The sequence below is a fragment of the Prinia subflava genome, chromosome 4, assembly GCF_021018805.1.
Source record: "Prinia subflava isolate CZ2003 ecotype Zambia chromosome 4, Cam_Psub_1.2, whole genome shotgun sequence".
Lineage (NCBI taxonomy): Eukaryota > Metazoa > Chordata > Aves > Passeriformes > Cisticolidae > Prinia > Prinia subflava.
Genome location: NC_086250.1, coordinates 34,081,247 through 34,095,798, shown reverse-complemented (window position 1 = coordinate 34,095,798; position 14,552 = coordinate 34,081,247). Strand labels below are relative to the sequence as shown.

General features: G+C 39.3%; 1 protein-coding gene across 2 annotated transcripts in view; it reads right to left on the bottom strand.

The window, feature by feature from the left end:
- PPFIA2 (PTPRF interacting protein alpha 2) overlaps positions 1-14,552 on the bottom strand; it is a 205,659-nt gene that overhangs the window by 14,116 nt on the left and 176,991 nt on the right. For both annotated transcript variants that reach the window (XM_063396404.1, XM_063396405.1), the window contains one exon: positions 792-873. In XM_063396404.1, coding sequence (XP_063252474.1) covers positions 792-873 — 82 coding nt within the window. The remainder of the gene's footprint in view (positions 1-791; positions 874-14,552) is intronic.

Below are 14,552 nucleotides of genomic sequence, written 5' to 3'. Positions count from 1 at the left end.
TCAGGCAAGAGAAAAGTTGTGAATAGGTAGAGATGTTTGGTATAGTAAAGAATAGACATTTGTTCTCTGAGCCAACAAAGAGTTTGTATCTGCACTGAAGTGTTACAGCCTTGCCATGTAAAAGTGACTGTGGATTTGTATAAAAACATTCTTACTCTCTGCTGCCTTCTGCCCTCAGCATCTAAGTTTTTTTTGAGTAGTTCCTTCAGTTAAAACATTCATTGATTACTTTGCCAAAATTGATGTCAGCTCTGCTGAATGTTTTTTCTTCTTGATTTCCAAAACCATTCGTTTAGGTCCTCCAAATAAAGGACAACTCTCTGCATATTGGATTTCAGATATGAAGGCACTGACTGTCAAATCAGAGCGATTTCAACCTGGATCTCTCACACTGCAGGTGAAAATGGTTAGAGGAACACTTTTTTTCCCATCATGCTTTTAAAATGCAGAAAGTTAAAAATTCTTTATATTTATTTAAAATTAGTGCATCATTCTACATAAAATGTTTGTGGAGTTCCCAGACATTTATATACTGAGTAATTCAAAAAACTGTGGGATTCAAGTGCATTTCTGGTCCTCATCCCTGTGTAATTCTGTCTTCCTTTTTTCAGCTCTAGTCTCTAATTTACACCATCCAGTGTCAAAACCTACGCAGGGCTGACGGCACAGCACACAGGGGGAGAGGAGGAGGCTGTAAGAGTCCCTTAGTGTCTTTTAAGATTTGTAAGGACAAGCACACAGAAGCAGTCTACAAATGCAATTCACATTTCCAAGTCATGGCCAACACTTACCTCCAGCCAGGCAACCACTGTTGGCCCATCCCACTGCGCAAAAGGCAAACCTTTTCTCCGAGCCTCTTCCAGAAGTTCATGTCTAGAAGTGGATCAAGAAATGGTAAATGGGTGGAGCTATGTGTTGGGACAGAAAGATGCAACTCTGCCTTTTTGTGAAGGGCAATAACAGTGAAGCACAATGACAGGCATAGAAAAAGCACAGAACACACCAGTTAACAATACAGCTGTTTCTCCTGTTGAATGTACTCTCCATCTATTCCCAATTCTTCATTTTTCCTGATACCCTTTTCAACATCTAACAGACAAAAGGTGAGGTTTCTCTCTTTTCTTTAGCCAAAACAGTAAAAATATCTGTATATGCTATAACAAAGGGGTGTCAACACAGACACTGGTGAAAACTGAGGGACTCCTCCTGAGACTAACTGAGCCCTGGTCTGGAAATGACTCAGTAAGGCTCAGAACTGATAAATTCTAGACATGAACTAAGCATGGATGTAATGTAGGTAGAACTGAGAGGTGTCTGTGCTTGAAGCTCTAAGCCAGCTGTACTAGCTATGCACAATGCTATGGTCTGTAGAGTGCAGCTATTCTGTACCTTAAATATGCCATCTGTGGCTATTTAAGAGTTGGTTGCATCTTTAGTAGTTCCATATTTGGATCTTTTAAATTATTGATTATATATAAAAGAATTCTACATGGTTTACTGATGTATATATTTTTATAGTTACAGAATTGATGTGATTTCTCAATTTTATACATATACATAGATGTATCTCTGTTGAATTGATTAAATACCAGTCCACCTCCTATATCTGCAATTTTTTCAGACTGTAACTGGTGTATATGTAACATGTTGTTCTCAAAGCTTAACTGATACTTTTAATATGGCTGCATTAAATATCTGGTATAGTTATATATTAGCCAGTCAGCTAGACTACCAGGAAAATGCTCTATATTAAAAAACATTCAGCTATTTCACCAGACATTTCCACAGTGGTGATGGCATAGAAAAAGCAGTCCTTCAAATGCCTTTTTTTTCCTGATATTTAACAACATTTTCAGCTGCCTCCTGCTGAGTGAAACACAAAAGAATGCTCTCTGCAACAAGCTGTAGTGAAAAAAAATGAGACAAGGACTATGCTAATGTAGTATTAAAATTTGCTTACATTCCCCCAAAAATGAAGAAAATCTTGGAATTATGGCTTCAATTTTGTTCTGTCCTCCTTTATTACTACAGATTTTGTGGTTCAGTTATCCCTTGACAATTCTTCACCACCTTAGCAGCCCTTGAAATATATGTACTACAAAATCACAGCAGATAAAAGCAATGGAATGATCTTGTAAGGAGTAGACCTTTGGAGATTTTTGCATTGCCAAGGGACCACACTGAGAGAATTTGGCTTTAGCAGAACATGGAACTCAAATGAGAGATTTTGTATTGAGTTTTAAATCCCTGGCTCTGAATAGTAATAGAAAGGACGCTGCTTTTTTTCCCCAGTTTATGCTGTAGCAATACGTAAGGCTACAAAGACTCAGCAGAGTTACTGAAGTTGATCTAGCTTCTCCTCCCACACAGCCTTTGCAGCAGCCTTTCCTTTGTCAGTCAGATATCCCAAGCCACTGTACAGCTATCCTGGATTTCTGTGGAAGCATAACCCTCAGTAGAATAAGAAGCTGCTCTCTGGGTACACAAACACCACGCTACCTTCAGCAGCTGATGGGGATGCAGGAACGCCTTATTCCCAGGGAGACAAGTAGTGAATGCCTATAAAAAGGTATTCACCTGCCTGCTTAGGAGAGCAGAATTAAGGCATGGCCAGACTGGGCCACATCCCAGCTACCTGTGGATGAGGTACTCGGCTTGCAGCCTTCCCTCAGGGTTGGTTCTGCAGGTGCTACAGCGGTGCTGTTCCTCCCTCAGATGCTACAACAGGGTTGCAGGACTCCTGCTGCTACCGGGTCTGAGAGCTGGCATGGCCATCCTTAGGAGGAGACAAGCTTCCAGGAATGCCCCTGCCTCACCTGGCCCCTTTCAGTGTCCCACAGCAGAGCATGGACTGCACAAAACCCTGTACAATGTGCTCCTTCCCTACAACCAGCCCAAGCCTGCTGAGCAGCTGGGAGTCCCATGGAGACACCATCCCAAGAGGAACCTGATCCCAGAGTTTCCTTTATCTGGGCTAGTCTCTTCAACTATCCCAGCTGAACGAGCAGGGCTGGCTGACATGCTGAGTAGAACAGGAGATAATGGCTTTGAGGGTCACTGGCCTTCCTTGCTTGTGCTGGTCTCCTGCTCCAAGCAGGACAGCAGCAGCACCTGGGCTATGAGGAGGTGGGGAGGGAGCCTTGGCCTCTTGGGTTTGGTGTTAAACCTCTGTGTGGCTTCAGGAACTAAGATGCCTGAAGAAGAGGCATTGGCACTTTAAAGTCTCACTTCCATGAAAAACTCACTTCCTTTATACTGGAATTACAAAGTACGTATTTCTAGGGAGTCTTCTGTAACTTCCCAATGTTTGTACCAGCCAGAGGCTTGGTGTGGAGGCTTAGAATTATTCCAGTGATTCTCAAACCAATACATTCTCCCAGAGTGGGAAAGCACTTCTGTTACTTCAGAGGCAGTCTGGCTCCCAGAGCTAAAGGAAAACAGAGCTGTGGTTATGGATTTAGGCTGAAGAAAATGGGGCCAGGCCAGAAATGAGATGCCATAAATATATGTATATATAAATGCACTATAGCCAAAGCCTTCCGTTTGATAAACATAATCCAAATGGTCTTTGCATGTAGAAGGAAATTGCTGTGAGTTGAAAATATTTTTAGCATAAAGTTAAAAATCCTGTACTTGGAAGTGCACATGAACTATAGCCATCATAATGGTTGTGCCTCACTCACTGAGGCTGAAAAACAGTACAAGAACTTTTGTAATATTTTGTTGCCTTAAGAAGGATTTTATGCTTCAAAACTTATAATTCTTTCCTCAGATGTTTCTTACAAACAGCACTACAATATTAAAGTTTATTGAAATTATAATTAACTTTTGGAATATTAATCTTTGACTACTTAATACAAACTAGGAGATCTGTAAAACCTAGACCTTCAACTTATAAGCCATAAACTAAACCCAGAATTTCTATTTTTTTGACTGAGAGATATATTCTTTAGTTGGCAGTCAGTGAAAACTCTAATGAATGGCGAGTTTGGGTGGGGTTTTTTTGCTAATATGAACTAGCACTTTAGAAAAAAATCCACTCTTTCATTAAGTTAAAAGTAACATGTAGGAAAAAATATGCACTGTTTTGACCAATTGTGCAAATCACCTGAAAAACTCATCCAGTGACCTGCCTGTTTTGGAATAGAAAACAGTATCTTAGAATGAACAGGATGTTGTCTACAGTTGTCCTTATGGGATAGTCACTGGCTTCCTGAAAACAGAAGAACCCCAAAGCAAAATACTGGTAACTGCAGTTCCATTGTCCTTGCAAAAACATACAGTTGATCCCAGGAGGAGGAAGAGACAAACACCCTAGGGCTTATCGCTCCCTCTTCCCCTCACTACAAATACAGGGTTTAGGGAACCATGAAAAGCAGGATACAGCCAGGCTATCTAGAAGGTTCTTTGCAGGGGAACTGGGGATTTTCCCCTCCTCAGACCTTGTCAGAAGAGTACCACATGCTACAATGTGTCCATGTTGCATTGGCAAGGAGAAGGGAATTAAAACGCAATTATTTCCATGCTTGCTTAGGTTTTTGATAGCATATGAAAACAAGCTGATAAGGAAAAAATGATGTTAATTAGGCATTACTGGAAATGCCACTATTTTGCAGATAGGGCTTTAAACCACATACTACCACTGAAATTAATTCCAAATTAAAGCTATATTTTTAAAGATAGCATTACTACTGCTAAAGAAAAAAGTCTTTTCCCGGAGATATTATGGGAGTAACTAGAATATGCTATTTAAAATATATCATTACTCTGAGTCTGGTTTGGTAAAATCTGGAAATTTCATGAACATCAACTGTTTAACGTCCATCTAAAATTCAAGAAATATTTTTATTTGTGTGTTTTGGGGAGTGCCTCATAAAGTGGGCTGTTTTCACATTTTTATCAAAGGCAGTAAAGAAAAATCACATAATGTCAAGTTGTGTTGTGGAGAAGCTGCGTTGCCTCCCTAGCACTGACTTCTGATGTTTAACCCTGCCCAAAAATGACTTGCTAAAGACACTGTTAAAACACTGGGCCATTTGCCCCAGCACCGTTCATCCACCAGCAGCAACTAACTAAAAACCTGAGAGCACAATTGTCTCATTACATGGGCACTTCTGAATGCTTCAGTAATCCCTTGGAGAGGAGAAATACATGGAAGCAACAGGAAGGCAGAAATAATGAGTGAAATATGTTATTATCCTGCAAATCTACTTCATATGTATTCTGTCTTGTACCAGGGAAATTCTAGATCTGTATCAGCAGCTGTCATCAATTCATTGCATAAAGCTCAATAAACTTTATTAAAAACACTAATAATCTTTAAATAGAAGTTGTGTGGGAAGTTAATGCTATCTTGACTTAAAGTGTGTCATTCGGTGGCATTCAATTTTCTTAATGAAGACAAGGCCCCATGAAGCAAACAAGCAGTGACAGCTTAGGATTTCTAACACACATAATGCAAACACGACGTCCAGACACTGTCTTGGTGAAACATAAACAATATTTCAACACAGATCTTCACATTTCTGCACGTAATAGGATTTACTCTGATATCTAATAGGGTTCGCATGAAAAGACCTCAGGGATATTATACTGCACAAAATACAGAATGTCTCTTAATTAAAATATAATCATAAATGTGAGATAAATTGAAAAGGAGGCACAGTGAAGTCAAGAGACAGATCATGCTTGTAAAACACAAGCAGAACTGATTTAAAAATTTGGCTAATGGATAATTTAGACTGTGAAATGGCCTTCAGTCACAGATATTTTCTCAAACAGAAAACAGATTGAAGTTTTTACCTAGCAGGTCCTCCGATTATTAACTGACATTATTATGATTATTATGATTATTATCAATATTAAAATGTTTCATTTAAAACAAAGTACTGCACATGATGGTTCTAGAAGAGAACCAGACAGAAAAGATAGAGCAAATATGATGCATTTATCTGAGTAATCCTATGATTTCAAGGTACGATTAAACACATCTGCTGCTTGAAATCTAACATGCATTCAAAGTCTGAAAAAGCCAGGAGAGAGAATTACTAATAAATTAAAGTGGATTTGGATTTCATGCTTTCTATTGTCATCTGCTGAATATTTAAGACATGCCAATGTACAACGTCCTGTAACTCAGGACATTGCATGAAAACATGAGTTGAATTTGTATAAGTTAATAATATCTAATAAAAATAACAAGTTACATTTTGTATATATGTATTTTCTGGAAGTTTATAAATGGATTTAAAGTAGGAAGTGGAGTGGGAGGTTGGGGAGAGACTCAAGACTTCATATTGCCACACAGTGCAGATTTAATTTAATCTGAAAGGATCCAACTGACTTAAAGACTGCACTAATTAAAAATAATGCCAGATCCTGTTTGACACATAAGTGATCTAGATTTTAAATTATTTGAAATCTTCATTCTCCTTTTTGATATCAAATATCAGGTCAGACTGGAAACAATGGAAAAAAATCAATCTCCAGTGTTTTACAAAATACTTTGTATTCAACTTTAAGGAGTTTTCAGAAAAAAATGACTGAGATACAGAAATCAAGATGCCACTAATAAATGGAATAATTTTAAATATGTAAAATAAGGAAGTATAAATCTCACAACATCCCAGATAACACAGAAGAACAGTGCTGTGGATATTCCATGTTAGGTGTACATTTAAGCTTCATGTAAACTGAAGGGCATTCTTTTTTCCTGAAGATATTTATTCAGCTAAGTGAAGCACATTCAGGAATGGTTAAGACAGACCCTGACAAATAGAGCTTCAGAGGGCCAGTATTAAAAACCAAATAAACCAGCTGTGAAATAAGCAGAGTTGCATAATACATAGTCTTGCAGTCTTGTGTGTACTGTACTATACTAGAGACTCTCAGTGTTTCCAGGCTGATCAAATGTTAACAAAGTTATTTTTATAAAGCAATTTCATAATCACATATTCTAAACTAATGTGGTAACCAACCCTTGTTCTTTATGTTTTGTACACTTTCATCCCCTGAAATTTCCTCCTTAAGTCTGCAAGTTCTTACTCAAGAAGAAATAGCATTGCTACAATAGATCAAAGAAGAGATGAAGATTTTAAGCTTTGTATTGGGTTAACAATTACAAAAACCAAAACAAACAAGAAAATGAACTGGTGAAAAAGAAAACAGTAAAATTATATGCACAAATAAAATATTTTTGCATATATGTTTGCTTTGAAACAGCATGAGGATTCAAACAGAATAAAAAAAAATTGTGTACTCTCTGTCTTCTGTGATTTAATTAAACAGAATTTATGTCTTAACAGCACTTGCTAAACTCATGATTTTTCCACTGATTTTAATTCCTGAATGTCTTTTTTATTCTGGACTTTAGACCTTACAAAATGTGTTTATTTTTAAAAAAATGATAGAAGTTATCTCCAAGTAGTTAACTCATTCTATTAAGCACTTCAGGAGCAAGTCCTGACCTAAATTTATGTATGCTTTCAAGGTTTCCTGTTATTCAGAATTACTTTGAAAGCTTTCATTTATTTTTTTTGCAGGGATTCAGTTTCAGTTTTCTGCATGGATTGTTACATAAGATTCACGGAAAAACAAAAAAAGTAGGAACAAAACATATAAAATAAACATGGTGCTGAAGAATAACATGTTCAGCAGCCATGGCATTTTAACTTACCCAGATATGCTTTTCATGAGATGAAGAGAGATGAATGGAAAAAAAAAGCACATAAATGTTAATGAACATATAGTAGTCCATAAAAAAATAAATAATATGATAGATAAAATAATGTCACTATTATAACTATAGAAATCTTTGTAACTGGTCTTTCAATGCTTTACAAAAGTTAAGTGCTCTTGTGAGGAACAGGTGAAATTGTCAGAATGAGATTTTCATTAAACTCCTGTTGGCTATTTATTAGGTACCCCTCAGCACAGCACATCTTCCATCTACAATACATATTCATGCCAAAGATCTGTAACCACAGAAAATGGGGAGAAGGTTTTCAAATCAAAGCTTTTTGTTTAGATTTGAATAATTTCATAAGGGTTTTTGTGTAACCCCAAAAATCTTGATTGGATTTAACCAAATTACCACAGTTATGTAATAAGATTGAGTGGACTGCATACCAAGGTTTACTTTCCTCTGTTCACTTTAATAATATTTTAGGAACACATCTCATAGTAATCATAAATTACCTAGAACTGGTTGTAAAATTTGATTTGGTTGTTTTTGAAATGCAGACCTCATGTAGGTAGGTGACTAACATATTCCATGGCCATTTATTCCTGGAATTATTTTAATTTCAGCAGTAATACTTACACTAGATCAGTAGCTGGTATGAATGATTTGCCCTCTAGGTAACCTACTATTGCCAATATAATAGGTACAGTACAGGAGGAGAAAATAGGATGTCACTGCTGATAATAAACTTTCTACATCATCCATTGTTTGCCATCATAAAAATGAAAGTTATAGGCCTGAATGAAACTCAGACACCTCAAAATATAAAATTTCTATTAACAAATTATTTCCAGAGATCTAGATATGCTTAGTAGATGTACTTGTAATAAAAGTGAGACGAAAAACCTTTGCTGTGATTAACTAAGAGGTTGCAGACATTTTAGTCAGTTCAGAAGGGCACTGTTTTTGGGGATTTAAATTTTGTTTTCATGTGTGCAAGATCAGCAGAACAGCTGGGAGAGAGGAGAGAAAGTGCAACACAGAAAAGTAGATGGAAACAAATGACAAATTTATACACAGAAAGTTTAAGACAGGAAGGTTAAGGAAGGGAAGGACAACAAAGTTGTGCAATATAAGTAAAATACTGGAGAACTATTAAAAAAATTACCAAATCTGATGGAAGTAGCACTAGAATTGAATATGCACTCATGAGTCATATTCATTTTCCACTGAGCTAATTGTAAGGACTGATGTGATCACCTTTGCTGAAAAAGCTTTTAATATTGAGCCTTCTGGAGTATATTGAACCAGAACTGCTATTTGTCACATTTTCCACTGAGTACTCCTTTGGGTATGTGTAGACAGAAACAAGGGGATTGGTTGGAATGGAAGTAATTTTGTTGTAGTTTTAGTGAGCTGGCAGTTTGCAGTCACTTGGGGATAATTTACAGGACCTGAAGACCATGGTGGGAGTAGAAGATCAAGGGACATTCCCTCACTTCCTGAGTATCTTGTTGGAGAATAATAAAATACAGCAGGGGAAAGATGGACCTTTAATTCTAGGTTCTATCTTTAGGGTATTTTTATGGATTTTTTTTTTCATAAAACAACAAATTTATCACCATTTGACTATATTTTCCTTACACATATATAAACATAAAAGATTTTTTTTACTGTGCTGTGTTTTACCCATTCTCCCTTTAAATCCTAATTCTACAGCTAATCTGATAGGATACTTACATCTGCTGGAGAGAGTTGTTTAGAAAGCCAGCTGCATATATCAGGGTATAAGCTTATATTTATCCAGAAGCTCCAAATTGCAGTGGATAGACTTATAAATGTAGATAAGATAGGGATTAGAGCCTTAGGGGTTTATGTTTGATTAAAAATTTGCAATTTTCTGTAACAAATATTCTTATCTTTTATAAGGAATTGAATTTTTAAAACTTAGCAAAGGATAAAAATATTATTTTTTAAAAGTTTTATTGAAAATAAAATATTTTAAAAATATAAAGCAGATATGTAATAAAATGTTTTATCATCTCTTCCATGATCAGAATAATCTAAGTAAGGTTTAATAATCCTCTGCAAAACAAATACCCATTTATCTTTACATTTGCAATGCTAAAAAGGCAATGTAAGAGCGGGACACATTTTTAATGTAGCAAAAGCTTTGACTGACTAATGATTTGAAAGTGTTCCAGTTAAAATATTTGCTAAGGGTTTTAAGTTTAAAAATAAAGTTCATCTTCGTGTGTCTCAACGACTAGACACTGATCCAGCCAATAGAAAACCACACTGCACACAGCAGACAATCCTAAACTGCGTATCAGAACATCGAACACCTCTCCTTCCTCCACCAGAATGAGGAAACAGAAACACATTTTGCTAGAAAGGGAGGAAAAACTAAAGATCAGTCTAAAAGCTAATCACAACAGCAGGGAGTTTTTCATAGATGAGGTAGGAAGAAATGAAATTAAATACAAAACTTGAATTTTCCTGAAGATTCAGAAAATAAAAGATGGGGGGTTAAAAAGACATTGTACTCTTAAGAGCTATATCAAAAAATAAATAGCATATGTTTAGGGTACAATGGTGTTTAATAACCATTAAGCATATAGGAACATTATGTGGATGGCACAGAAAAACACCCTAATTAATCCAATTGGATTAATTTTTCTAAAATGTGTGCAATTAAAAAAATCATTAGAAAAAGCTATCTGCGTACTGCAGAAGACAGGAATTATTTGTAGTCACAAGCACGCTACATCAAATTCTAATTGCACTTGCACACATGAAACCTAATTAATTAACCTAATTAAAGGGGCATCATGTGGATTCAAAAGCAATTACATGGTAACTGCAGTGTTTCAAACAAAATAGTCCACAATATTCCACAAAATACATAGATATTCTTTCAGGTTGCCTGTTGACAAAGATCTAAAACTTGGATTTGCCCATTAAAAAAATGAAAGTCCGTTTATCAAATGAACTTATCAACCTTTATCATTCTTTTTTTTCCCCTAAGCAGAGAGTCAATCCAACACGTTCTTCTGTTCATAAGATGTTACTGATGTTTAACACATACATCAGAGTTGTCAGCTGAGACTTAATAGCTGTCCTGGGGTGACAGGACATTTTCATGCTTTGTATCCCAAATCGTGGTTGGTTTTCTTTTTTTTTGTTTTTGTTTTTTTTTTTTTTTTCCCCCTGTTCCCGTGTGCCCAGTTTGTTTTGTCTGTGGCTGAGCCCCTCCCCCGGCTGCTTGCTTCTGGCTTGCTGCTAGCTTTAGGCTGCTTTTGCTGGCTTTGCTCTTTGCTTTCTGCTTTTTGCTTGTTTTTTTGCCATCTTTTTCTGCTTTTGTGTTTCCCCTTCTTTCCTTCCTCCCTTCCCTGAAGACATCGGACCTGCTTCGGGCCCTGATTCGGGAACATCAAGGGAACACCCCCCGGAGTCTGCACGTGAAAGAAGCTTTGGCACCCTCCTCAACAGAGACTGCTCACCCTCTCTTGGACTGGTGAAAACATTTCTTGTCATCTCGGACTGTTTTCCTTGTGTTGGGGAGTGTTTTTTTTTCATTGTTTCTCAATAAACAAGTTTTTTCCACCTTCTCCTCTGAGGAAATTCCTCCCGAACCCGGTGGTGGGGGAGGGAGTTGTGGAATTTTGTCCTAAACGAGGACAAACAAATTTGGTGGCCCGTACGGGGAAGTGATCATACAAAGTGGAAAAAACTTCATTCTAATAATATTTTGGTTTCTGTTGTTTTGTGGGCATATTGGTATGTCTCTTTTTGAAGGTATAATGTCATCTGGAGTGAAAGCCTGCCTTTATTTCTGGTCATTAGGGTTCTTTGAAGTTTTAATACCTTTTTGGTCATTAGGTTTATTCTCTTATCCAGCAATAGCCCCGATATTGTCCTTGATGCATAGCTTTTGTAACCGTGGGGCACTAACCAGAATATTTATCGGGCTGGGCTTGGTTGTGTTGATTTGTAAGAGGTTCATAAAAATGTTGCTATCGTTTCCAGGAATGGATGGTTCATGGTTATGGTTGTGTGCTCAGTTTGTTAGGGGAGAAGCAGGGGAGGAGGCTTTTCAGCCTTTGCTCTCCTTCTTCTCCTCCGAATTGTTTACATCTCTATTAGAAAATGTTTGGTTATCCCTGACTGCCAAGGACACCATCTTTCTGGCATTCAATTTAGTAAGCTTTCTTTATACTGTCTGCAGTTTATATAAGATGAAGGCTGAGATTTCTAGAGGGGCTGGTGAGACTCCTGATTTAGGAGTGAAACCAAGGGTGAAGAATTCTGAGTGGCGTGGGAAATGGGAGGATATGGGCCAAATTTTAAAGGAGTTTTCTGATCCTGTAGTCTGGGACTTCCCATCTGAACAAATTCAGAACCCAGCTGAGGTGGTAAAGTATCTGAAAGAGAGGTGCCATGGTAACACTAAGGAGGAAAGGATCATTGCAGTGAGCTGGGCCCTGGCACATGCTTATCGCACCCTGCTAGATACTGTAGGGCAGCAGATAGAGGAAAGGGAACAGGGAGATAAATTAGTTAGTGTCCCAGTCACTCAGGCTGCAGAAAACATCCCAGGCTCCAGGCCAGTAGTTAAACCAGACAGTAAGCCCCAACCAATGGCTGTTGCTGCAAATACAAAAGGTGGAAAGTGTAAAGGCAAGACTGACCGAAGGGTGGAGGATGATGATGATCCAAGAGAAGGACCATCACCAAAATCAGAGACCACAGCAAGTGGCACAGATTCCGGAGCCAATATTGATTCCTTCTCCCTGAAGGACCTTCGAGGCCTAAGGAAGGATTATAGGCGACAGCCCGATGAGTCTATAATTAGTTGGCTAGTCCGCCTTTGGGATGCGGCAGGGGAGGCTACCATTCTGGATGGCACTGAAGCGAGGCATTTAGGATCCCTGTCACATGATCCTGTCATCGACCAAGGCATGATGAGGAGGGCTAGCCCTCACAGCCTCTGGGAACGGGTCCTGGACAGCGTAGCACAAAGATACCTGTGTGCAGATGACCTTTATATTCAGCAGACACGGTGGAAGACCATAGAACAGGGGATCCAACGCCTGAGGGAGATGGCAGTGGTAGAGATCATTTTTTCAGATGATATAACAACTAGGAATCCGGACTTAGTACCGTGCACACCTGTAATGTGGAGGAAACTTGTGCGCCTTGGGCCACCTGAATACGCTTCTGCTCTAGCAATAATGAAGCGGGATGAGGTATATGAGACTGTGCTCGATATGGCAAAGAAGCTTCGGGCATATGCAGATGCTGTACATGGCCCAACTCATGCCAGAATTGCAGCTGTGGAAACACGACTGCAGAAATTAGAAGATAAAATAGAGGAAAGTCGTAAGAAACTCAGGGAAGAGATTAAGGAGGACCTCCTCCAAATCTCAGCTGTACAAATTAGAGGCCCTAGTATCCAACGCAGACGTTCCTCTGTTGGGGAGAGAAGGTACACCCCACGAGCTGAGTTGTGGTTCTTCCTACGTGAGTCTGGAGAAAACATGAGGAGACGGGATGGGAAGCCTACTGCTGCTCTGGCACAACGGGTGCGTGAATTGAAGGAAGGTAGGAAAAGGGAAGCAGCTCCAGTTGCCCGTACTCGAACTGTCAGGCATAATGATGATGATGACTTGTCCGATCCCCTTGAAGGAACTTCCAAGACATATGTCTCAGGAGAGAAGGATAACCAGGCTTAGAGGGGCCCTGCCTCTAGCCAGGAAGAGGCACGGGAAAACCGAGTCTTTTGGACTGTGTGGGTTCTATGGCCTGGCACATCAGAGCCACAGAAATATAAATCTTTGGTTGACACCGGTTCTCAGTGTACCCTAATGCCATCAGAACATGAGGGAACAGAACCTATTTCTATTGCCGGGGTGACAGGGGGATCACAAGAACTGACCCTGTTGGAAGCCAAGGTGAGCCTGACTGGGAAGGAGTGGCAGGAACATCCAGTTGTGACTGGCCCAAAGGCTCCGTGTATTCTGGGCATAGACTATCTCAGGAATGGCTATTACAAAGACCCTAAGGGGTTCAGATGGGCTTTTGGAATAGCTGCTGTGGAGGCAGAGGGCATTAAGAAATTGAACACCTTGCCTGGACTGTCAGAGAACCCATCTGCAGTAGGACTCCTGAAGGTAGAAGAGCAACGAGTACCTGTTGCCACCTCGACAGTGCATCGCCGGCAGTATCGAACAAATCGAGATGCTGTGATCCCCATCCACAAGATGATCCGAGAGCTGGAGAGCCAAGGGGTGGTCAGCAAAACCCACTCACCCTTCAACAGTCCCATCTGGCCTGTGCGTAAATCTGAAGGAGAATGGAGATTGACCGTGGATTACCGTGCTTTGAACGAAGTGACTCCACCACTGAGCGCCGCTGTGCCGGACATGCTGGAACTCCAGTACGAGCTGGAGTCCAAAGCAGCGAAGTGGTACGCCACAATCGACATTGCTAATGCGTTTTTCTCCATTCCTCTGGCTGCAGAATGTAGGCCTCAGTTTGCTTTCACCTGGAGGGGCGTGCAGTACACCTGGAACCGATTGCCCCAGGGGTGGAAGCACAGTCCCACCATCTGCCATGGACTGATCCAGACTACGCTAGAAAAGGGTGAGGCTCCAGAACATTTACAATACATTGATGATATCATTGTGTGGGGAAACACAGCAGCAGAAGTGTTTGAGAAAGGAGAGAAAATCATCCAAATTCTCCTGGAAGCTGGTTTTGCCATTAAGAAAAGTAAAGTTAAGGGACCTGCTCGGGAGATCCAGTTCCTGGGAGTGAAGTGGCAAGATGGACGGCGCCAGATTCCTACTGATGTCATCAATAAAATCAC